Raw genomic sequence first — 25,642 nt, forward strand, 5'->3', positions numbered from 1 at the left:
TTTGTAACCGGAAGTTTGTACCAACATAAACTTTTTAGAAGCCAACATTTACATATTATAAAATTTACCTTGCCCAACTATATATGCAATCATAACAGTCTTTGTGTGTGTGTGTGTGTGTGTGTGTGTGTGTGTATTCTTCCTGGATGGTCTTCATTTACTCACCAAAACAGTTATCCAAAGATTATCCAAAGCATAAAAAAGGTAAGATTAGCTCTGGTTTTGAGGAGCTTAATATCTACTGGGAGAAACATTTAATGCCTATATGCTGTCTCTCTCCCTCTCTCTCTCTCTCTCTCTCTATAAAAAGGCATATATATATATATCTTTTTATATGCATTGTTTTGTTTTTTTGTGGCGACTTTGTGGGTTGTGTTTAATAATCACCATCTCAGAGATCAGGAAATGTCACAACCAGACAAGAGCTCAGTATTCTGGCTTCAAATTCTTGACCAATTCATTCAGTGCTCCTTCCCCTATACCACACTAACTTTCTAATAGACCTACATTTGTTATGTTGTCTTTTTTTGCATGAAAAAGTAGTGGCTGTCCTAGGATCTTGCAATTACTCATACCAATATCAATATTAAAGTTATAGATCTCTTAATTGTATGCCCTGGTGAATAAGTCTAGTTATCATGTGTCACCATACAAAGTTATTACAGTATTTTTACTATATTCCCTGATGACTTATTTATTTTATAACTGGAAGCTTGTCCCTTTTAATTCCCATCACCTGTTTTGCCTGCTTCCAACCTCTCCTTCCTCTGGTAACCAATATTTTGTTTCTTTTATCAGTATCAGTCTGTTTCTGTTTTGTCTTGTTGGTTGATTTGTTTTTTATATTTCACATACAAATGAAATTATATTGTCTTTCTATGACTTATTTCATTTAGCATAATATTATAGTTTCAACCATGTCATGGCAAATGGCAATATTTCTTTTTTTTTTTAATATTTCATTTTTTTTATGGCTGAGTGACATTCTGTGTGTGTGTGTGTGTGTGTGTGTGTAGGTAGGTTTATGTTTACATTTTTTTTTAATCCATTCATTTGTTGATGGACACAGGTTGCTTCCATATCTTGGCTGTTGTAAATAATGCTCCAATGAACACAGGGGTGCATATATCTCTTTGAAATATTTTTGTTTTCTTTGGATAAATACCCAGAAGTGAAATTGCTCGGTTATATGGTAATTCTTTCTGAAATTTTTTGAGAAATTTGTTTTTGAGAAATTTGGCTGTACTATTTTACAGTCCTACCAACAGTGTACAAGGGTTTCTTTTTCTCTGCATCTTTGCCAACACTTGTTATTTTTTGTCTTTTTGATGATAGCCAGTTTGACAGATGTGAGGTGATATCTCAGTGTGATTTTTATTTTCATTTCACTGCTGAGTAGTGATATTGAGCATCTTATCATGTGTTTCTTGGCCATCGTATGTCTTCTTTAGAAAATTGTCTATTGAAGTCCACCTGTTTTTTAACCAGGTTGTTTGTATTTTTTTTCTTTTGGATACTATGTTGTGTAAGTTCTTTATGTATTTTGGACATTAACTTATTATTGATTGTTTGATTTGTAAATATCTTTTCCCATTCAGTAAGTTGCCTTTTCATTTTATTCATGGTTTCCTCAGCTGGGCAAAAACTTTTTAGTTCGTTGTAAACCCATTTGTTCATTTTTGTCTTTGTTTCCCTTGCTTGATAAGACTGTTCTAAAATAATATTGCTAAAAAAATAATAATATTGCTAATACCAATGCCAAAGAGTTTACAGTCTATGTTTTCTTCTAGGAGTTTTATGATTTCAGGTCTTCAAGTCATACTTTAAATCCATTTTGAATTTATTTTTGTATATGTTATAAGATGGTGATCCAGTTCGTCCTTTAACATGTAGCTGTCCAGTTTTCCTAACACCATGTATTGAAGACATTGTATTTTCCCCATTGTATATTCTTGCCTCCTTTATCATAGATGAATTGACCATATATCTGTGAGTTTATTTCTTGGCTCTCCATACATTTCCATCGATCTGTATATCTGTTTTCATACCAGAACCATACTATTCTGATTACTATAGCTTTGTAGTATATTTGAAATCTGAAAGCATGATACCTCCAGCTTTATTTCTTTCTCCTCAAGATTGCTTTGGCTATTTGGCATCCTTTTGTGGTTCCATACAAATTCTAGGGCTCTTTGTTCTAGTTTTGTGAAAAATATCACTGGTATTTTGATGAGGATTGCATTGAATGTATAAATTGCTTTGGGTAGTATGAACATTTTAATGATGTTAATTCTTCTAATCTATGACATTGAGACATCTTTTCATTCATTTTTGTCTTCCCCAGTTTCTTTCATCAGTGTCTGAAAGTCTTTAGAGTAGAGATCTTTCACCTCCTTGGTTAAATTTATTCGTGGGTATTTTATTTTTTAATGCAATTATAAATGGATTGTTTCCTTAATTCCTCTTTCTGATGGCTCATCATCAGTGTATAGAAATGCAGCAAATTAATTTTAGAGTGTTATATTAGTTTCAGGTGCAATTCAGCACTTCCATATATCACCCAGTGGCATACTCCTTAATCCTCATCATATATTTAACTCAACTCCCCACCCCTCTTGCCTTATGGTAATCAGTTCTCTGTAATTAAAAGTCTATTTCTTGGCTTCTCTCTCTCTCTCTTTTTCCCTTTAAAGCACAGCCAATTTCTGTATGTTAGGTTTGTATCTTGAGGCTTTACCAAATTCATTTATTAGTTTTTTGGTGATCTCTTTAAGTTTTTTCATATGTAAAAAAAAGTATTTCATATGTAATATCATCTTATTTGTAAATAATGAAAGTTTTACTTCTTTCTTTCTAATGTGGATGCCTTTTATTTCTTTTCCTTGCCTAACTGCTGTCGTTAGGACTTCTAGTACTATGTTAAATAAAAGTGGTGGTGAGAGTGAGCATCTTTGTCTTGTTCCTGGTCATATAGGTAAAGCTGTCACCTTTTCACCATTGACTGTGATGTTACCTGTGGGTTATTTTTATATTGAGATATGTTTCTTCTACACCCACTTTGTTGAGAATTTTTTTCATAAATGAATTTTGTTAGATTCTTTTTTCTGTATCGATTGAGATAATCATATAATTTTTATCCTCTCTTTTGTGGACATTGAACCATCCTTGCATCCCTGGAATAAATCCCACTTGATCATGGTGTATGATCCTTTTAATGTATTTTCAAATTTGGCTTGCTGATATTTCGTTGAGAACTTTTGCATGTATGTTCAATAGGGATATATTGGCCTGCAAATTTCTTTTTTGGTGGTGTCTTTGTCTGGTTTTGTTATCAGAATAATGCTAGCCTCACAAAATGAGTTTGGAAACATTCCTCCCTTTTAAATTTTTTGGAATAATATGAGAAAAAAATTGCCATTTTAGTTATCATCTTGCTATGAATCTCTTTGGGTTCATCCTGTCTAGGACTCTGCACTTTCTTCCCCAGGTTAGGGAAATTTTCAGTCATTATTTCTTCAAATTTTTTTGCTCCTTTCTCTTTTCCTTTGGGGACTCCTGTAATGTGTATCTTAGTACACTTGATATTTTCTAGAGATTTTTAAATTTACCCTCATTTTAAAAAATTATTTTCTCTTTTTGTTCTGATTGAGTGATTTCCACTATTTTATCTTTCAGTTTGTTGATGATTCTTCTATATTATCTGTCTGCTGTTGATTTTCCTTTAGTGTATTTTTTCATTGCATTTATTATATTCTTCAGCTCAGGTTGATTCTTATATTTTCTAACTCTTTGTTGAAATTCCCACTGTTTCTCCAGTCTTCTGAGTTCAATCAACATCTTTATAATCATTACTTTGAACTCTTTTTTTGTTTTTTTTTTTTTTTTTTTTTTTTTTTTTTTTTTTTTTACTTTGAACTCTTGACTAGGAAAATTACTTATCTCTGTTTCATTAGAGTTTTTATCCTGGAATTTAATCTTATTTGTTTTTTTATTTGGAAAAGATTACATGGAACAGCTACCTGTCCATGTTTTGAAGTAATGGCCTTGTATAAGTGTGTCCTTTGAGTAGACTCTGTGTGCTTTGTCGGTGACTTTAAAAGGCCAGCCGGACAGGGTGTGGGCTGGGGTGTGCCATACCAGGGCTGCCTTGGAAGGATAATTGGATCAGGCAAGGCTGTGCAGGTCCCAGAGCATGTTGGGGCTGCTTTGAGAATATGGCTGAAGCTGGTGTGGGCCAGGGGCCTGAGGCACACACTGTGGTAGGCTGGCTAGTATAACTGGACCCTGCTCTCATTTGTGCTATTAAGGTGGAGAGGGAATGTAAAAAATGGTGCTCATCCAGATATCTTTGACCCTGGAGAGAGTTCCAGCAGTTCCCCACCCATTTGGTAGGTGCTCTAGGGTTTATAAATGGATTTCCTTCACTTACAGTCTTGTTGCCCTTTAAACTATTCTTTTTTTCACTGTGCCCCAGGATGGGTGAGTCTATACATGGGCCCCTCAATGATATCCCTCCCAGCTGCATGTTGCCACATCAAGGGTGGGATTTCTCTTGATATTGTCTCTTTTTCCTACCCTTCTCTATGGTCCCTCTATTGTTTGCTGTGCAGATCCTGGTTCAGTCAGCCTCAGTTCTTCTTCAAGAAGAATTTCTGTATGTGTAGGTATAGATTCAGCATATCCATGGGAGAAGGTGATCAGGGTCTTCCTCTGCTGCCATCTTGGACTGATTCTCTGCTTTACTTTTGATTTCTGATTATACTGTAGATAATAGTTGAAAAGAAGTATATCATGCCTGAGGCTTCCTTAAGAAATCTTCTGTTTGTTTTCCAGTTCATATCAAAGTAATACTTCCTTTCCATCAGTCTCATTCTTCTGTGAAATATTAAGGGTCTCCTGGATAAATCAATTTTAAAATTCAATTATTTCTTTCTTAGTGAGTTTGGGTAAAAAATGGTTTAAGCCAAAGAAAAATGTGGATTTGTCTCTATTTTCTCAGGGAATTATCTAGTGAGTTGGATTTCATCTACCTAAATTACTGGTATCAAGAGATAGCTGTTTTCATTCTAGTATATTTTTTGCTCACCTTTCTTTTTTTTTTTTTTTATGATAGTCACAGAGAGAGAGAGAGAGGCAGAGACACAGGCAGAGGGAGAAGCAGGCTCCATGCACCGGGAGCCCGATGTGGGATTCGATCCCGGGTCTCCAGGATCGCGCCTGGGTCTCCTGGATCGCGCCAAACCGCTGCGCCACCCAGGGATCCCTTTTTTTTTTTCTTTTAGAAAGATTTTATTTGTTTATTTATGAGAAACACACAGAGGCAGAGATGTAAGCAGAGGGAGAAGGAGGCTCCCTGCAGGGAGCCTGATGTGAGACTTGATCCCAGGACCCCAGCATCACCCCCTGAGCCTAAGGCAGATACTCAACCATGGGAGGCTTGCACCTTTGTCAAGTTTCCTTTGGGGTTCCAATAAACTGTTACATCTGGTATTTGGTATTTACCGTATGGACAGATTTAATCTGGTGTCATATCACTGGTTTCCTTCCTTGATCATATTCTGTTCAGTATTTTTTATCAGTAACTTGGTAAAAAACAAACATGTTTGAATTCATATTTGACCCTGAACTAGGAGGAATATCTTCCATTAGGTGTAACAGAAACAAGAAATGAAAGAGTTTAAGTCCAAAAGATAAATGTAGTATAACTAATATACAGACTTGAGTTTAGATTTAAAAAAATCTATCATATAAGCATAGACTTAAAAGTGATTTGTGAAAAAATAAAAATTATAGATGTCTTAATTGACTATAAGCTTAGGATTAGCTGACAGTGTGACCAATTTGCTAAAAATGTTTATGGAACTTAGTGAGCAGAACAAGATGGTGAGAGTACTGATAAACCATGTCCTGCTTATACCATGTCTGGAGGGCCACATTTAGATGGGGATACTTTGGGAGGTTATGTGAATTTACTAGCTCATAGGAAGTGAACTATCTGGCAGGGAGTCATTGATGTAATTGAGCATCATTTTATGGAGGAGAGAAGGGCCTGAATGAAAATGTGTTAGTATTATCATGTGATAGCTGGAACTCCAGAGGGCAGAACTTGAATGGCTGGATAGGAGTTGAAGACAAACCCAGCTCAGCATGACAGTGTTAGGGTGTTTTTGCAAGGAAGAGACACAGATTACCGTTTTCCATTAGTGTTTAGTATAAGGATATTCAGAGAAGTCAAGTTAACACAAGTCAAGTAAACAACTGCCTCACTGCCACCTTTCCATAAGTATTTCCACAAGGAATATTCCATGGGGGGCATTCTGGAGAAATGAAACAGCAGGCCAGTGTTGCTCTGGATACAGCTGGGCTCTACTCAGCTGTCTCTGCTGGATGTACCTAGCACTTGTTCCTCTAAGAGTAGATTTTCCACGATCAAATTCAAAACTTCTCAATTGGATAGAGTTTGGAGATGAGACACACCAGAGGGGTTTGATTGCTCATGTCGCAGACTGTGGTTGAACAGTCTCTGGTTCAGCTAGGAGATTTAATATCCAGAATACGAATCTAGTGTGTCTAGGACAGCAAATTTAGTTTCTTCTGACACACATGGCATGAGATATAGCAACTCAGAGCCATAAGTGTGGCATGAGATTAATGAAGTTCATACTCTTTAACAGTGGAAGGAAATCCCACCCAAGGTGAGGACAGATTTGCTCCTGGAAGAGTCTAGATTATAGAAGAAATTATTACTTTTGGATGAATTTTAGCTAGGTAATTCCTAAGATCTTTTTCAACTTAAAAGCTTTGTAAGTCTGTATTTCTTGAAGTCTTAAATATTGTTTATTTGTATTAACACAGACAAGCTGATATATGGCCAAGTTACTTGATTTTAGGAATCAGCACTGATTTTCTTTGGCTTTGCATTCTTTAGCTTTAGTAGAGAGCTAGCTCTCAGATTTATGCAGGCATTATATCTCTGCATATTAGGTCTAAAGACAGATGTAAAATGGTCACTTCTGAAAACTCTTTAAGGTAGACAGAGCTAAAATGTCTGAAGATCTTTGTTCTTCATTAAAACTGTTTGTCATAGACCCATAACACTGAGAGGAGCCCACACGATATGGAATTGGAGTCATCTTGCTTTCATAGGAGCAGCATGGTTCTTCGTAAGTTATCCAGGGACACTAAGTTTATGGTTTCCTGTTGACTACTCTGTAGTACTATGCTTGTTGGGCAGTCTTTCAATTTTGGGGGTGTGCTTCCTACTCCCTCAGATCCCACCCACCTAAGTAGACTAATAATACTTGAAAAGTATTTATTTTATAAACTGTGCATCTTATGTGTCCCTTCATGAATTTATATGATCTTAATTATATAATAATCTGTTGGTATACGATAGCAGATGCAAATGAAATATGGATAAGCCCAACCTGGATCTGAGTTTTGGATTTACTATTTATTTACTTTTTTTTTTTTTTTTACTATTTACTATTGTTATTTACTATTTACTATTGTGGACCTTTGGCACTTCCTCTCTACTGTGCATTGGGAATTCCTCTGCCCCTTAGGGTTGTTGTGAGGATGGAAATAAAAATAGGTTGTTTTTTTTTTAATTTATGATAGTCATACAGAGAGAGAGAGACAGGCAGAGACACAGGCAGAGGGAGAAGCAGGCTCCATACACCGGGAGCCCGACATGGGATTCAATCCCGGGTCTCTAGGATCGCGCCCTGGGCCAAAGGCAGGCGCCAAACCGCTGCGCCACCCAGGGATCCCTAGGTTTTGTTTTAAACATGAAAATACTCAACACAGTTCTCAACAGATTCGCAAATAAACATCAGTTATTACTGTACAAATGAATAATGACAAGTGAATGGAATGACTGCTCTGCGTGAGGCAGTGTCATAGGCATTTGGGCAACAGCCCAAATGAGCATGAGCAACAGCAGAAAATTTCCTGACTTCATAAGGCTTACATTCTAGTGGAGAAAAAAACAATAAGGAAACAGTAAATAAAATAGTAGGTAATTCTAAGTGCTATGAAAAGACACAAAGCAGGACAGGAAATAAAAACCTAGGGAGAGGAGTTGAGTAACTGTCCGAGATAGGAAATCAAGGAAAGAGGTTAGTTCTAAGCAAGTAACCTTTGAGCAGAGAGCTAAATAAACTGAGGGAGTGAATGTGTTATCTACCCTTGCATAACAAATCACTCCCAAATTTAGTGGCTTATTAATAAAAGTAACCATTAGTTATTTCTCAGTTTCTATAAGTCAGTTATTGGACAGTGGTTCTATCGGGTGCTTTTATCTTAGGGTCCCTCTTGAAGCTGCTGAGAGATTTTGATAGGGCTGCTGAAGGCTGGTTGGTTCCTCTTTGCAGGGACCGCTGCACAGGGCTTCCTGAGTGTTTTCCTGGCACAGGAACAGGCTTCTCCCAGAGTGAGCAATTCAAGGGAACAAAGGAGAAACTGCCATCTTTTGGAACCTAGCTTCAAAGGTCGCATACCACTGCTTCTGCCATGTTCTTTTGGTCACATAGGCCAGCCTGGATTCAGTGTGGGAGGGCACTACACAAAGGCATGAATACTAGGGGTAGTAGCTGTTAGAGGATGTCTTGCGGGGGTGGATACCACAGGGAGTCATGCAATAATTTTATGGAAGCTTTCTCCAGGAAGAGAGGAGAGCAGCTGTAAAGGTAGGGTAAAAAGGCAAGTATAGCTAGAGCCACAGTGATGGGGAAGAGATTAGGTAGATGAGCAGCATGGCAAGAAGTGGTTGTATTGAAAACGTAGAGCTTTGAGAAACGCAGCATTACTTATGTTTTTAAAAGATTATTCTGGCTGCTGAGTGGAGAGTCAATTGTATAGGATAAGAAAAGGGGAAGGAAGATGACGTAGGATACCATTACTGTATTCCATGTAAGAAATTATTGTGGCCTGAGTGGTAGTGGTAGAGTGGTAGAGTCATGAGTAGTGTTTGGATTATAGGATGCTGTAGAGACAGAGCCAGCAAGACTTGCTGATGGATTGGATGTGGAGTGGAGAGGAAATGAGGAGTCATGAGTGCCTTCTAAGTTTTTTGCCTGAACACAACCTTAGGAATGAAAAGGGAAGATGCAGGGTAGGGGTGAGGAGTGATGGTGAATGGAATCCTTTCTCCTTGTTCTGGATGTAATACGTTTGAGTGGTCCGTGTAACTTCCAGGTTGAGCTATCAACATTATACTGGGCAGAAAATTTTTGATCATGCCTCATTACATGTTTTGATGTATAATTAAGTACTATAACTATTTTATGGTGTCACTAAACCAAGTAAACTCACATAATTTAAAAAAGAATAATTATGATCTTGAATACTGCAACATAGTTATAGTTCATAACTGTGGGCTAAGTTTTTCTTCATAATAAAGGTTCAGAATCGTAGTTTTCTTTACTTGTGTCTGTCTTACCAACTCAAAAATTTTAACTACTATATTTTGTATTAGCCAAAATGTTTTTCACAAATTTTGTACTTGTGAATACTAAATGCCAATAAATTTTTAATTTTTACAGATTGTTATGAATGAAATAGTCACTCAGAATGCTTTATTATGCTATATTCTATACTTCTGCAACATAAAACCTTAAAATTACTGTTTTTTTTCATATTTTTATTTCTCTTGAGGGGGAATAGTTTTATTTTGCTTTTAAAAGTATAAAATTAATAAAGCTTCAAATAGTACAGAGTTAGATCTTGGAAAAAAATCAAATAACTAAAATCCTCCCTTACCACTTGTCATTCACTCTGTCCTCTAACAATTCATAATCTCCCAAATGGGAACCTCTGCTAGAAATTTTATAAATACTCTTCCAGATTGTCTTACACACATTTACACACATGCATGTGTGCACGCACACAACTTTTATACTTAGAATTCTTTTTTAAAACATAAAATTCATACGCAGCTTGGTCTTTTCACTTACAAATTTTCTTGGAGACCTACCTCTCTCTTTTTAAAATATATTATGTAGTACTCTATGGTTTATTTAACTTTATTGTATATATTTAAGATTTTTAGAGTTTTTATTGTTACAATGCTGAACTGGACATACTTGGGCATCATTGGACAGATGTGCCTTTATGCTAATTTGCCATTCTTTCTATGGAACAGACTACAGAAGTAAATTTTTGAGCTAGAATATAGTCACACATTAATTTACCTTCTAAGAAGTAGACCCAATTTATTCTTACACCAAGGGCCCTTTTCTGCTTCCAAATCTACATTTACTATTAATAATGTTTTATTTTTTCATTTTTGCCATTCTAAGGAGTAAAACATATATATTGTTTTAGTTTTCATTTCCCTCAGTGTTTTCATTGACCTTATGTTTTTTTCAGCTCCTTGAGAAGACAGTATTCAGTAGATTGCTTTATGTAGAAAGTGAACATCAGGTATTTGAATGCAGCTTCAATGATGGAAAGAAACAGGGAAGTAGAAGGTGAAATGTTTGAGGGAGAGTGAAGGCCTAAAATGTGTCAGAACGTGGTAGTTTCAAGAGAAGGCAGAAACAGTGTGGAAGCAGAGGTGTCAAGTCAAAGTGAAGTTTGGGAAATGGATTTGGAAAGAATTCTAGCCATTGAGGAACTGGAGGTGCAGTTCTAGGGGGAACATCATTCCCCTGCCCTCAGCTGCAAGGAAGGAGGAATAGACAGCCGGATGGATTCTCTTCCTTGTCTTCCAGGGCATGCATTGCCTGGAAGATTAAAAATTAGATGTTTAAAGATTAAAGATCTTAACAAAGATCTTTTTAAGATTAAAAATCTTAACAAAGATTAAAAATCTTTGTTTTTTAAGATTTTATTTACTTATTTGAGAGAGAGAGTGCAGATAAGCAGGGGGCAGGGGCAGACGGAGAGGGATAAGCAGTTCCCCACTGAGCAGGGAGCCCAATACCCCTGGGATCATGGGGATCATGACCTGAGCCAAAGGCAGATGCTTAACTGACCCAGCCACCCAGGCATGTTGCTCTGACTTTTTTTCTTTTTAAAGATTTTATTTATTTATTCATGAGAGACACAGAAAGAGAGAGAGAGAGAGAAGAGAGGCAGAGACACAGGCAGAGGGAGAAGCAGGCTCCATGCAGGGAGCCTGATGCGGGACTCGATCCCGGGACTCCAGGATCACGCCCTGGGCCAAAGGCAGGTGCTAAACTGCTGAGCCACCCCAGGATCCCCTGCTCTGACTTTTAAGGGCATTTTTATTCTGCAAGAGTCCACCAGTAGGAAAAATGAGAAGTGTCCACTGAAGTAGATTCCTAATTATGGATGAGGATTGACTGAAAATTCTTTCCTTATGAGAATGGATGGATTCATTATACTGAATTTCCACAAGTACATATATTTCTTTTTTAACTTTTTATAATTGTTTAAACAATTGTAAATTTTTAAAATAGATTTTACTTATTTATTAATGAGAGACACATAGAGTGGCAGAGACATAGAGATAGAAGCAGGCTCCTTGAGGGGAGCCTGATGTAGGACTCAGTCCCAGGACCCCGGGATCACGCCCTGAGCCAAAGGCAGATGCTCAACCACTGAACCACCCAGGCATCCCAACAACTGCAAAATTTAAATTGTGAAACTCTGCAGATCATCTGAGATGTTCCAGATCACCTGGAGCCTGTTTGTCTCAGTGACACTGAAGAGAGTATATGTTGTTTTGGTCTTTGTTGTTTAAAATTAAACATTAATGTGCAGTTGGCACCTCTTGTGCCACTTTTACTTTCTGGGATTGTAAACACAGAGTATATTAAATGCTTGAATAGTTTAATTCATAGCATTTTTAAAGGATCACTTCATTGTTCAAAGTTTCTCCTCAGTTCTGCTTTATTTTAAAAAATGCTTTAAAATGAATGATTCAAACCAGATTAGGTGATTAATATGTGATTTAAAGAAAAATGGTAATTCCAGTAGATAGAGACCAATATTTTTTTTACTTTAAAGGTTAGGTTCTGCTGTTTTCTAAATGTAATAGAGACTGATTTGGAATATACCTTGGTTATGACTTAAGTAACTAATGTTCATTGTAAAAGAGAATCAAGGGAAAAAACTGAGGATTACCTTACCTTAGATTTTATGGGTGTTCCTTTCTTGTGGTTAACTATATAATCCCACTGGAAAATGAACATTAAAGTTAGTCATAAGGAGACAAAGTTAGTTATTATAACTTGATCTATTCATTAAACCATCAAAGTAGATGAATATAGGATGACATTTAGCTATTTTTTTGAACATTAAGCCTATTCATGTAAGTAACTGGAAAAACTTCAACAAATTTTTCAGAGTCTTAAGAGAAAAGGAATTTATCTTGCTACTTATTTCTTTTCCTTTTTTTTTTTTTAAGATTTCATTTATTTGAGAGAAAGAGAGCACGAGTGGAAAGAGGGGCAGCCTGATGTGGGGCTTGATCCCAGGACCCTGAGATCATGACTTGAGCCAAAGGCAGATGCTTAACCGACTGAGCCACACAGGCACCCCTAGCTTCTCATTTCTTCATTCTTAACATATTTCCCCTCTAAAGCACACATTGAGGGAGCAAGTAATTAATATGATATTAATAGATAGTATTAGATAGTAGGTGTATTGACAACTTTAATTCTCGTAACAACCATGTGAGATAGATACCACTGTTACTCTCCCCATTTGCAGACAAGGAAGTAGAGTCACAAGAAATGAAATAATGGGGCAGCCCCCGTGGCTCAGCGGTTTAGCACCGCCTTTGGCCCAGGGCGTGATCCTGGAGACCGGGGATCCAGTCCCACATCGGGCTCCCTGCATGGAGCCTGCTTCTCCCTCTACCTGTGTCTCTGCCTCTCTCTCAATCTCTCTCTCTCTCTCTCTCTCTCTCTCTCTGTGTCTGTCATGAATAAATAAATAAAATCTTAAAAAAAAAAAGAAATGAGGGAACCCTGGGTGGCGCAGCGGTTTGGCGCCTGCCTTTGGCCCAGGGCGCGATCCTGGAGACCCGGGATCGAATCCCACGTCGGGCTCCCGGTGCATGGAGCCTGCTTCTCCCTCTGCCTGTGTCTCTGCCTCTCTCTCTCTCTCTCTGTGACTATCATAAATAAATAAAAATTTAAAAAAAAAAAAAAAAAAGAAATGAAATAATGTGCCTAGTCTTACACTACTCCTAAAGGACACAAAGGCCTTTAATTCAGACAGGATTGGGATGCAGGCAGTCCACCTTTTTTTTTTTTTTTTCATGTTTGTTGAGATAATGCAAGAGTCTTAAAACTATAAACAGACTTGAGCTAATAGGTATTTAAGTTATATGTGACCTGTTGTACAGTGATAAATTTGTATTACTGCATGCATTATTTAAAAATCAGACCATATAAATACAATTCTAGATCAAGCTACCTTTCAAAAGCCATTGCTTATAAGTATAGATTCCAGGGACTGGCAAACCTTTTCATAATAAAGGGCTGATAGTAAATATCTGGTCACATCCATCTCTTTTTGTATATGCTTATTTTTTCCTTTATATATATATATAATATATAATAATCCTTAAAAAGAATAATAATCCTGAAAACTCATTCGTAGGTCTCAGGCTATACCAAAAACAAGCTGCTGGCTCATTTTGGCCTATGAGCCATAATTTGCTTATCCCTGGCTTGGACTCAAGGGTGTATAGATTTATTTATTTATTTTAAAATTATTTTTTATTTTAAAAATTTGTTTATTTATTTTAGAGAGCACAACAGAGGGAGGGACGATGGGAGAGGGAAAGAGAGACCCTCAAGCTGACTCCTCGCTGAGCACAGAGCCTGATGCTGGGGCTCAATCCCAGGACCCTGAGATCATGACCTGAGCTGAAATCAAGAGTAGGATGCTTAAACAACTGAGCCACCCAGGCATGCCAAGAGCATATAGATTTAGACTCTCCCTCTGCCTGAGCATTTGTATGGGGCAGAAATTTTGTTATTTCTCTCCTGAAGTTCCCTTACAAAAGCAAAATTGTCAACTATTAAAAGATAAGGAATTTCTTCCTAGGTATAAAATTTGCTGATTTATCAGTTGGATACAACTTATTCTATGAATCTTTATTAATAATTATGTGTATTTGGAGTATATATTCTTCCTAAAGAATATTCTATGGATATTAAGTATTTTAAAATGATAATCTGACTTGATTATGGTTTTTTTGTTGTTGTTTTCAGAAAGTATCTATATGTCACATCTTCTTTTAAAGAAGTATTTAAAAATGAAGTTAAAAAGGCAGAAGAAGCAGTAAAGATTGGTATGTAATTACCTATGGCTAATCATTATTGTTCATTCAGCCAACATTAATTGTGTGCTTATTCTGAGATATATATACTGTGCTAGCATTGTAGGAATGACCACAATTAATCAAATTCCTGCCTCTAAGGAACTTTATAACACACTTTTCTATTTCTAGCTTTGTTTTATCATGGCGTTATTCATCATTATTATTGTTTTATCTTATTATTTACTTCCTATTATTCCAGGTACACACTTTAACTAGACTGATATATATTAGAAATTCTGATTGGTATAATGCTGATTTAGATCATTTTAGAGATTAGCATTGCATCCACTTTATTTTTTTAAAAAGGATTTATTTATTTATTAGAGAGCACAGAAGAAAGTGAGAGGGAGAAGCAGACTCCCCGCTAAGCAAGGAACCTAATGCGAGACTCAATCCCAGGACCCTGAGATCATGACCTGAGCCAAAGGCAGACAGTTAACCAGCTGAACCACCCAGTACCCCAACATGTGCTTTAAGAAGGAATGTTCCACATGTTTACTCCCCCCATATGAAGACAAAGCCATCCTTTCCCAGTGGTCCAAGAGCAAGGAGTAACTTTATATTTCATGGATTTTAGAGAGTTTTCAGTCAGACATTCAGTCATAGCTCTTCAGTTTGTATGTATAAAGTTATGCCCTGTCAACTGTAACGCCAAAGAGGAAGCCCAGTGTGGCTACCTACACCTGGCATGTGGGAGAGCTATAGAAGGAATAGAGATTATTGTCTGTGAACCATTCTCTGAGATTATTGTCTGTAAACCATTCTCACTGGTTACAGCTGGAGTGTGTGTATGTATATGCTGCTCACTTAAAATTGCTTGAAAGAATTTCCTGGTGTTGTAATTACCTTGCTTCTGCTTCCAGCTAATCTCGTATTGAAAGAAGCACAAATCACAGTAAACCAGCCTGACAGGACTTCTTTGTCTTCTGCCAAGGTATGACACATAGTCTTCTTAAATGGCGAAATGTCATTTGCTTTTTCCTGCAAACGGTTGTCTCTTATCATTTACTTCCTAAACTTATAAACACAGACAAGCTCAGAAGCTTAAGTTGATTTTAGCCCAGGTAAACAGAACGGAGTCGTGCAGAGAAAGGAGAGGAAAGTCGGCGGTGAGAGGAGGCTGAGTCTGAGAGCAAAGATAAGAAACGTGGGGTGAATTTGGAACAGCGGGGAAGAGTACTGCAGCTCATTTCTTTAAAATGAAAAGAAAAGTAATATGAGAAAAGGAGAAAATAATGAAAAACTAGCAGAGAAAACTAGCCTATCAAGTTTCCTTGAAAATATCTTTTCAAATTATTGCTCCCTACAGACCTGAATAAATGGGGAAAGCAAGGAGAAGACTAATAAGCCATCCTTTTTTCTGGTGCTAGGAATTATGTGCTATAATTATGAATATTAATAACAGTACTTCCAGCTTACAAAGCTCTTTTCTTACGAGTTGCTCAACTCAGTTCATAAACATTTTCTGTAATCCTTGCAATACGCCCATGAGTAAGATAGGTTATAAAGAACTATTATTATTAATTATAATGCAGGGCAACTAAGAAAAAGAATACTGCTGTGGGACATGTATTGTAAGTTTGCCACCTTTTACCAAAAATGTGGTACAAAGCTTTCTACCACGGTGAATTATGAAGCTAACTATTTTTTTTCTTGCACATAGAGGAATAAAAAAGTATATGGAGAAAAAAATGCTTCATTTCACCTTTCCTTCATCCTTTTTCTGCAAACTCAGTCTATGAATCCTTCCTGTGATTTGACCTTGAACTTTCAAGGACCAGGGCTGTGTCTGATAAAGAGCTCTCTCATATCTAAAGATCATGAATAGGGAATGAAATCAAAGAGTAGCACATGGTAATGCCCCAAAGTTATGTATGGCTTTCCCAAAATTCTCTTCTTCCTTTTCAATTATTATTTTAAGGTAACCGTAGACCTATCTTACTGTTATTGATTTTTAAAGAAAGGATTAAGCTTTTTTATTTTGTCTCTAAGAAATCAATTTCCTTGGCTTTATGTATTTGAGAGACAAGAGAAACAGACTCCTTCTAATGGGTCAGTCAGGACCTCTCTTTCTTCTTGCCTTAGCCTTACCTCTCACTGCCTCTTTGCTCTGTGTTCTGAGCGCATTGACAGGAAGGGTGGGGAAGTCTTTGACCACCTTGCTTTGTTGTTCAGCAAAGAGAGCAAAGCAGAATGACCTTGGCTTTCAACCTCTTACATTCCTCTAGGCAGTTGAGTGGTTGAATTTGAAGTGAAATACTTACCATTTGCTTTTACTTTAAAGTCCATGAAAATAACGTTCGGTAGTGGCATACTCACCAAATGAGACGCCCTGTCTTTCACATCAGGTGGCTGGAACACATTAAAGATCTGTTGTCATTTGTGAAATAATAATAATAATACATTGTTTATTTTCTGGCTGGTTAGAGGGAGTGTACTAGACATAGGGCAGTGAATGAGCCAGTATATCAAATTAAAAGAGAAGAGAAGAAAGATAGGTAGGCATTGGTATTGAGGTACTCTGAAAGGGAGAAAGCCTCAGGATGGCATATCCTATAAAAGGGACAGCTTGGGGAGTATTCGGCATATCTGGAACTTGGTATAAAAGAGATATTTCTTATGAGACTGACAAAAATTTTTAATTACAACTTTGTTTTTCCTGAAGAAGCTGTAGTGATTGATCATGGGATTTGGCATTTTGTTGTTTTTGTTGTTCTCACAGACAAGTCAGAGTCATTTGATATACTAGTACATTGTATGACTTTGCTAAGCTTTTATGTAATTTGTATGAAAGCCAGTGTGACATTACAGGGAGCAATGGCTCTTTTGCTAAAAGGCAGAGAGAGAACTTTGGCATATGTGCAAAAAGAGAACCACGGGCTAGGATTTGGTGTGTCCTCTTAGCTGCTGGAAATGAATCATTTTTCAGGTATTTATTGAGTGGCTGCCGTGGTACAATTGCATTAGGCAATGTGACCTATCACTATTACCCTTGTGAAACATTTGGATAATAGGATAATAAATATCAGCTAGCTTTCATTAATTTAATAGAATTATGTTCTCTCCTAACCAAATGTGCTTCCCTAGGACGCATTACAGAAAGCTTTGGAAGACGTAGAAGCAAAGTATAAGACTCTTAAAGAGAAACGGAGGTGAGAAATAAAATTTTCCTTCCACCAGAGTCCTCTGCACTTCGATTAAACAAATTCTGATTTCTGAGGAGGCAGATTTGGTTAACATGGTAACTCCTCTTTCTCAGCTTATGACATCTTCTTATATTAAGCATAATGTGGTCAAAATCCCCAAACCACATAATCAATGAGAGTATTTATAAAATACGTATTTGCATGCACCAAGTGCAAAATTAGCTCAGTGTCCAATTGAGGAAGTGCACTCTGCCCAGAGGATCGGCTGACTACTTTCTCTGTGTCCTTTGGCAGACACAAGCCTCTGGCGGGTTGGTCCTGGTTTCTTTTCTCTTCCAATACTGCTTAAAATTTAAAACTGAAAATGTTTCAAATAAATGTATCACATATATAGTGGAATGAGGAGAGCTACTAGTTGGGTGGAGGGGAAGAATTATATTTGGTACCATTCTTGGTAGAGAAAGGAAAATAACATTGTTGAGGCACCAACTCTGTTCCAGGTTTATACTTAACATTCTCTCTTCTGGTCCTCATGGCATCCCAAATGGCTAAGTATGTATTATTCCCATTTTTCAGATGAGACAGAAAGTTGAAGTGACTCATCCGTAGTTACCTGGTTATATTCTATTTGAAGCTGGATCTGTCTTTCCAGTTCTTCCATACAGGCATTTTTCATGGCTCCAGGCAGCCTCCTGTTACTACAATTGTTTCTATCATATTCTGTTATGTCTCAATTTCTGTTTTTACACTTTTAATAGAGAAGTCACATAAAACATGATGTTGCAGGACAGAGTCAGAAAAACAGGAGCTCATGTCTGTTGCCCTTGTAAACTTGCTGTATTAACTCTGATTTACCTTTGACTTTGGAGGAAAAGAGAAAGCTAAAGAATGTCTTTTGGCACATTCCAGTCTATATAGGATATTTGGCGGCTTGAGGACATGCTGAAAGTTAGAAATCACATCCGGTGTTAAAAATACCTAAATTTTAAAATAGTCAAATCAACATTTTAAAAAAATGCTGCATTGTACATATTAGACCACTGAACATTGCACAGATCATTTGGCACTTTCTAGTTCTTGGAAATTAGGGTTGGCCAACCTGTTTTTTAATCAAGGATTGCTTGTGTTTGTTTGATTGGAATGGCCATCATGTTCATGCAGAATACTTGACAATACAGAGATACTGAGTGTACCCACTAGATTTTGCACAATACCTGAGTATTTTACATATAGTTCCTTTGATGTTTACCTTCTCAGTTTAATTATTAGCAGTTTGTAAATTGTGTATTTTTATTTAATAAAAACTTTTTTTTAACTTTTCTAAATATAATGCCAGAGAACTAAGAAAAGCAAGGACACTCTCCTTGTTCTTTGGAGTGAACATAGAGAATCGAAGCCAAGCTGGGATGTTCATTTACAGTAATAACCGCCTGATCAAAATGCATGAGAAAGTGGGCCCACAGTTGAAACTGAAGTCCTTGTAAGTATGTTTTTGTTTTCAGAGGCATAGGCAAGATGAGTGAGGTTGCAGTAAGATTTTGTCTGTGGAGTTAGATGAGTGATTAATCATAATGGGAGCAGGTGTCATGTCCTCCATTCACCCTTCCCATCAGTGCGCAGGCATTAATCTGCCTAATTTATAATATCAGCAGAGCTGCATGCCTGTTCTAGTGAAAAAGTATACTTTGGGAAATTTTTTCAATACATTTCCTGAGCAACTTGATATTTTACAATTTCTTGCACCATCTACTAGGGTTAGATTTTTAGTATTTTACCAATTTAAAAATAATAGAAGCATAATAAAGAAATTTTAGGATAGAAAAATCCATAGTCCCATAAAGCAACCCTTTTGACATTTTGTGCAACCGTTACATGTGTGAGTTCTTGCCAGTTATCTGCATAAGTGTGTATTATTAACACTCTCCAGCCTATTTGGATTCCAGAATAATACACTCTGGTGCTTTTCCGATGGTCTACAATTCCATGGGCTGCTTTCATGAATTATGTAGAGTCTCAAACAGGGTAATTGTGACCAGTAAAATGGCTCTGGGGTCAAACACAATAATTGTAACTATTAGAATGGCTCAGGGGAACATTTTTCATCTTATTTCTCACTCTTGAGGAATTAGCAGTTCATTCATTTGTTCATTCAGCAAGCACTTATATTGCAGTATCATGCACCAGGCACTGCACTAAGCTCTGTAGACAAGATGGTGAACCCTGATACCCTTTGCTAAGGAACTTATAGTCCAGTGAAAGGGACAAGCATATAAATACATATGTTTTGTATTATGTGGAAACAGCAAGAATGATCTTTAAAAAAAAAAATTAGGCTACTCCCTTGCTTAAAGCCCCACTGCATGTCTAATACAACTGGTTGCCATGGTCTTCCAGTGATCTGGCCTCTCCGTGGCTCTCTGACAGCCCCCTCCCTAGCTGCCCTTTCACTGCATTCTCCCTACACCACAGGCTTTCTTAAGCTCACTCCTGCCAGAGTGCCTTGACACTTGCCATCCCTCTATCTTGAACCTTCAGTCCTCAGATCTCTGTATTGCTGGTCCTGGTGTGTTACTTAGGCACTAACTCCAAAGTCCCCTCCGTAGGAAGTCTTCCTCATCTGTCAAATTAAAGTTAGCCCCTGCCATCAACCCCTCCACCGTATCACTCTTCACATGTTACAATACCTGCTTTATTTTGCTTCTACTACTTATCACCAACTGTAATGATCTGGTCACCCTTACTGTATGCTACCATTTAATAGAAGAAAAACTTTATAAACAGGGACCTTGTTTTTTTTTGTTCAGTACTGCATTCCTAGTTCCTGGAATAGGGGCAGGTGCTGAGCATGGATGGATGGATGGATGGATGGATAAATAGGTGGATGAATAAATATATGCTAGAGGCAAGCATCAAGTGCAAAAAAGAGCATTTGGGAGAGGTAGTAAACCAAACTGGGGGAAGTTGAGTCAGGATTCCTAGAAGAAATGATGCCCAAATGTAGACTTACAGAATGAATAGTGAAGGGAGGGCAGGGGAGAAGGGGAAACTAGTGGAAAACATGATAGGCAGCAGCCCCACATTGGGAAGGCTTGGTTTGTGTGCCTTGCTGAGGGGAGTTGGGTGGGAGGGCCACACAACTAAATGCACTTTCCCAAAACAGGGAAACTAAGCAGAATTTTCTGTCATTAAGAGAAATATCTTAGTTATATATATATATTGCAGGCTGCTAAAAATGTGAAAAAAAATTGAATTTATCCATTAGACTCACAGGCAGATACCTATTACTTTTTGGGATACTCCAGCCCTTATGTTCCTTTAATAGAACTCACTAAGCATCCCATGGACCTCTGCAATGATGAGGACAAATCCAACCTGACAGATGAAATGAGAATGGAGAAAGTGACTCTTTGGCCAGATCATGAAGAGTCATGTTAGTTTATTTCAGCAAGCATTGTTAGTGGTGACTAATGCTAACAGGCCTTCTCTTCCCACCCACCCTGACTCCCATATAAGGTTTAGGTTTAGAAAAGGAGTCATATTAATTTAGTAACAGTATGCATTAAGAGATTTTTTTTATTTTGAGACCAAACATACTTAGGTTTACCATAAATTTATGTAACAAAATACAGATATAACTTGCTAGACTTTGATGACATGGTCCAGACCAAGTAAATCAATTTATTTGTAAAAAAAAAAAAATCTGATTTTAAAATTTACATTTACTTTTATATTTACTTTTCCTTTTTCCTTAGCTTAATTTCACAGAATGTATTTATGTGTATATTTATTTTTCCTTTTTCCTTATATTTACTTTTCCTTTTTTCTTAGCTTAATTTCACAGAATTTGTTTATTCTCCCAGATTTGGTGCAGGTGTGGTTGGAATTGTTAATATACCCTTGGAGATCATGGAACCATCACATAATAAGCAGGAATTTCTCAATGTCCGGGAGTATAATCATCTGCTAAGAGTCATGGGGCAGTACTTGGTCCAGTACTGTAAGGACACCGGGATCAGTGAGTATTCAGTAGTCATAGTAAGAGATACTTAATCAGGAATCAACTTATGTGATTTCTTTAAGCTGGAATGATTGTGCTGATTTGGGCAACCAGTAGCCCAAAGCCCTTAAAGAGAGCTCTTCTTATTTATTAAAATAATAAGTAAGGGGAATGAGAAGGGAGCTGGTCTCAGAATCTTTCCCAGAATATTATGTGAAAAATAAAGCAGCAGATTAAAAATTGTAAGAGGAGGGCAGTCAGCAGAAAGAGGACTGATCATGGAGGAAGGAAGCAGAAGTTTGCTTCAGGTAAGCCTCCGAGGCCGCTCGAAGACTGTACCGTGTAGGAAGGAGCACTTAGTTCCAACAGACCTTAGTGGCTCCCATAGCATTGTTATGTCGTGCCATAGCATAATCATTGTTGACCCTGGATAACTGTATATGGGTATTTAGCCTTGTTTTGTACAGCTAACAAGTCTAGAATATGTTCATGAGATTTTGATTAAAAAAAAATCACTGTAATAAATATATTCAGTAACTTAAGATAAACTTTAGTTACCTGGAAAATGCGGTTTATTCAGAGCACTTCGTTCTCCAGAGACACCTGAACAATGAGATGGTGTGCTGTGCATTAATGAAATAAACTTCCTTCAAGTTATGCAGACATAGGACTTCATTTATGGAAAGAAATAGACAGGCTACTGTGTTTGTTCAGTGATTTGCATGAAGTATGTATAATTCATGCATATCAAAAATTATGTCTCTACCCTTGAGACAACTTAAAATCTTACTGCTCTACTTGAAGTTGTGATTTTTAGAATATTTTCTTTTCTTCTGTACTCACTTAGCTCAGCCCTGAAATTTTCATGTAGCAGTGAAACAGGAAAGAGTATGGGTACTCGGGAGAAAAATAAGAGTGGGGATGAAGGTGTGGGCACGGATTTCCTGCCCCAGCTGGGTTTTCATGCCATCGTCTAAAACGTACTCAGAGTGGGCAGCATAAGCATCACCTGTGAGCTCGTTAGAAATGTAGCATCTCAGACATGCTGGACTCCAGTCTGCGTGTTAGCAAGATCAGCAGTGATCTGGAGGCACGCTGGAGTTTGAGAAGCACTGCTCTGAAGGGTATGTCCATGCAATATTTTCTTAGCATAGATACACTTTTCCCACGTGTATTTTTTTTTCTCAGAGACATGTCTGAAGTTATACTAAGTGTAGGAACGAGTACCTTATTTGGCAGGTTATGCTTAAAGCTATAGGAAACAGAGGGGTATCCAGAGCGAGATATAAATCAAGGATCTACTCTCCAGTCTTGAAATGCTAGCATGACATAGTACAAAAGAAAAAACATTAAGCATTTGAAAATTGTGTGACTTCTTGACTCTCCTATTTTTTCTAAAATCTCTTCCTCTTGCTCATCCTTGGAATAAGGAGTGAAGCCCTCAGAAAGTGGCATGAAACTTAAACATGGTGGGATTGATGTCCATCGAGCCCACACTTCCTCAGGACAGTCATATTGAGTCCTGTTCCAGGGAGGGCTCTCTTGAAGCCCCTTTTCCTGGCTTGAGGGTACCCTCCTAACAACTGTACTCTCAACTCTTGGGTGTCACTTGCCTGCCTTCCTGCCTCTGTGTAACTCCCCATCTCAATCTAGTTTTTTCAGAAACTTCTCAGTGGATGTACTAAGATGCAAAAGAAGTTAGGTTTGTGAAGGTTTTAAAAAGATGTTATTTATTTGCAAGAGAGTGAGGGAGAGAGATCTCAAGCAGTAGGGAGGGATAGAGGAAGAAGCAGACTCCCTACTGAACAGGGAGCCCAATGTGGGGCTCTATCCCAGGAGCCTGGGATCAGGACCTGACCCAAAGGCAGATGCCCAACTGACTGTACCACCCAGGAGCCCAGGTTTGTATTTTAATTACTAGTAGTAAATACCATGTTGTTTTCCTAATTCTGTAATTACCTACGAATTGATTTAGGGCTGGAGACTTTTACAAAAGGTATTCCTCAAGAAGGAAGTCCGGGAGTAGAGAAAGGATAGCAAGCATGTGTATTTGTTCATATAAATGACAACTTCATCCCAGAACTTTCTTATCAAACTGAATCAAGTAATCAAGGTCAGAATTGGCAGTCTGAGGAACTGTGCTGAGGAGATAGACTTTCAAGGTCTTTGTGTATTAATTCCCACAGGAATAACCAAAGCTATCTCATGCTTGCCTAATACTCTAATAGCTAGTATTATAGAGCACACAGTTTTAATGACAAGTATTTGAGTAGATTTTTGCCTTATAAATAAAAGATGCAATCTTTTGTATTTGCTATAAATCTGATCCGTTTCTATGGAAAATTGAGGCAGAAAGGGAAAAATCAAAGGGAAAGGGAAATGGAGAGGTAATGACTTTGTGTCATTTATCAAATCTGCATTTATGTTTGGCACAGTTGATGCTAACTAAGAACCTCAGAAGTATTTTTCTTGTCTCCAGTCTGACCTTACCTCACTGTCTGCTACTATGCTTCCTGAAGCTTATGCATCCTTACAGTGAAATGGAGATATTGATCATCAGCCTTTTGGAGTAGGGAGAGGAGGAGAAGGAAAAGATAGAAACATTGAATGAAATTTGGGTTTGAGCAGAAGGAAATATGTAGAAATTTATTACAGAAGTTTTCTAAAATGGATAATACAGCTGATGTACTACGTGAAATTTGTGACATAATAAGCTTAACTTCTCTGAGCAGAACTCAAACAGTAGGGCCTCAGGGTGGCAAGGAGGCTAAAAATCATATAATCCAGTCACCCCCCTGATGCTTTCATCCCCACTACCTCATCCACTCCTGCCCCAGCCAAGCAGACCACCATTTTAAGCCTTAGTGAGGGTTTCCTGTGAAAGAAAAAATTGGCACTTCTTGAGGCAGCTCTTGAATCTCTCCACAACTGTATTAGAAAAATATTTTCATATCAAAGTCAAATCTATTTCTCACGTGGTGTTTCCCTCATTCACCTGTGGCAGGAACAGAATGTTATAGGAGTGACAAATCAGACATGGTCCACCGTCTCTGGGAATCTGCAGTCTAGCAAGGCTAACACAATTTGACAATTAGAAATAGGATTGGTACCCAACAGAGAAGAATGGGTCCTGCAGAAGCCAGTGCTTTGGGAGCCGGAGAGGCCTTCTTGAGGAAGTGATGTTTCCTGAAGGATGAGGAGTTAGCCAGGTCAATAAAATTTTTCCCTCCTAGGGCCATGAAGGATAGGCCAAAAGCCTTTCCAAAGGACAGCCCCCTTCTGTCTCTCTCCAGTCTTATTTTATTGTAATATTTCCAACTCCTGTTGCTAGTCTTCATTTGACAAGGTGTTAAATAAAGTCACTATTTTAACATTATACTTTATAAAGGGTGCTGGCCATGTAGAAACAAAAATTTCAGATGAAACTCAGCCTTGAATAAAATAGGATCATCATCTCTTTCTCTTAGGTTGTTGTAATTCTATTGATGCAGCCTAATATATTAACTTTCAGTAAGCACATTATTGACTTCCAGTGTCTTTATTGCCAATTAAAATCTTTAATGAAAATTTTAATGCATATTCTTGTTAAGCCATACATCTTACATTTTTTTCCCAGTATTTTTGGACCCTAGGATAGAATCGTACATTTAGTCCTATTAAATGCTACTAGGCCCATCCTTTCAGGAATCTCTTATTGACTTCTAACTAATATTCTATTTTTCCAGAGTTTTCTCTATGATTTCATTTAAATCCTGTTGCATAAAATTTAAATCAAGCTCTTGTCCCTTCACGGAGGTAGAAATGGGATACTGGATAAAGAAATTAATCATTTACCAATCTTCCTACTTAGGCTATCATCTCACATCAATTTCTCAGTTTGTGTATAATTTTGAAAATGAGAGATAATATTTGTTAGCTGAATGGTTTAAAAAATAGATGATGCTTTATGTCTTAGGTCGGGCTGCTATAACAAAATACTACAAACTGGTGGTTAATGAACAGCATAAATATATTTGCCACAGTTCTGGAGGCTGGAAGTCCAAGATCATGGTCCCAGTATGGTTGAATTCTGGTTAGAGCTGTCTTCCAGTTTGCAGACTGCTGATTTCTTATACCCTCACCTGGTGGAAATAGATTGAGCTAGCTCTCTGGTCTCTCATAAGGGCACTAATCCCATTGTGAGGGCTCCACTCA

The 25,642-nt window shown here is 37.5% G+C and overlaps 1 protein-coding gene across 1 annotated transcript in view; it reads left to right on the plus strand.

Moving 5' to 3' along the window:
* The window catches only part of MORC1 (MORC family CW-type zinc finger 1), a 162,059-nt gene that overhangs the window by 42,567 nt on the left and 93,850 nt on the right, over positions 1-25,642 (plus strand). The window contains exons 10-14 of the mRNA XM_041748544.1: positions 14,196-14,275; positions 15,169-15,239; positions 17,393-17,457; positions 18,788-18,931; positions 21,312-21,466. Of these exons, the coding sequence (XP_041604478.1) occupies positions 14,196-14,275; positions 15,169-15,239; positions 17,393-17,457; positions 18,788-18,931; positions 21,312-21,466 (515 nt within the window). The remainder of the gene's footprint in view (positions 1-14,195; positions 14,276-15,168; positions 15,240-17,392; positions 17,458-18,787; positions 18,932-21,311; positions 21,467-25,642) is intronic.

Source organism: Vulpes lagopus, chromosome 1, assembly GCF_018345385.1.
Source record: "Vulpes lagopus strain Blue_001 chromosome 1, ASM1834538v1, whole genome shotgun sequence".
NCBI lineage: Eukaryota > Metazoa > Chordata > Mammalia > Carnivora > Canidae > Vulpes > Vulpes lagopus.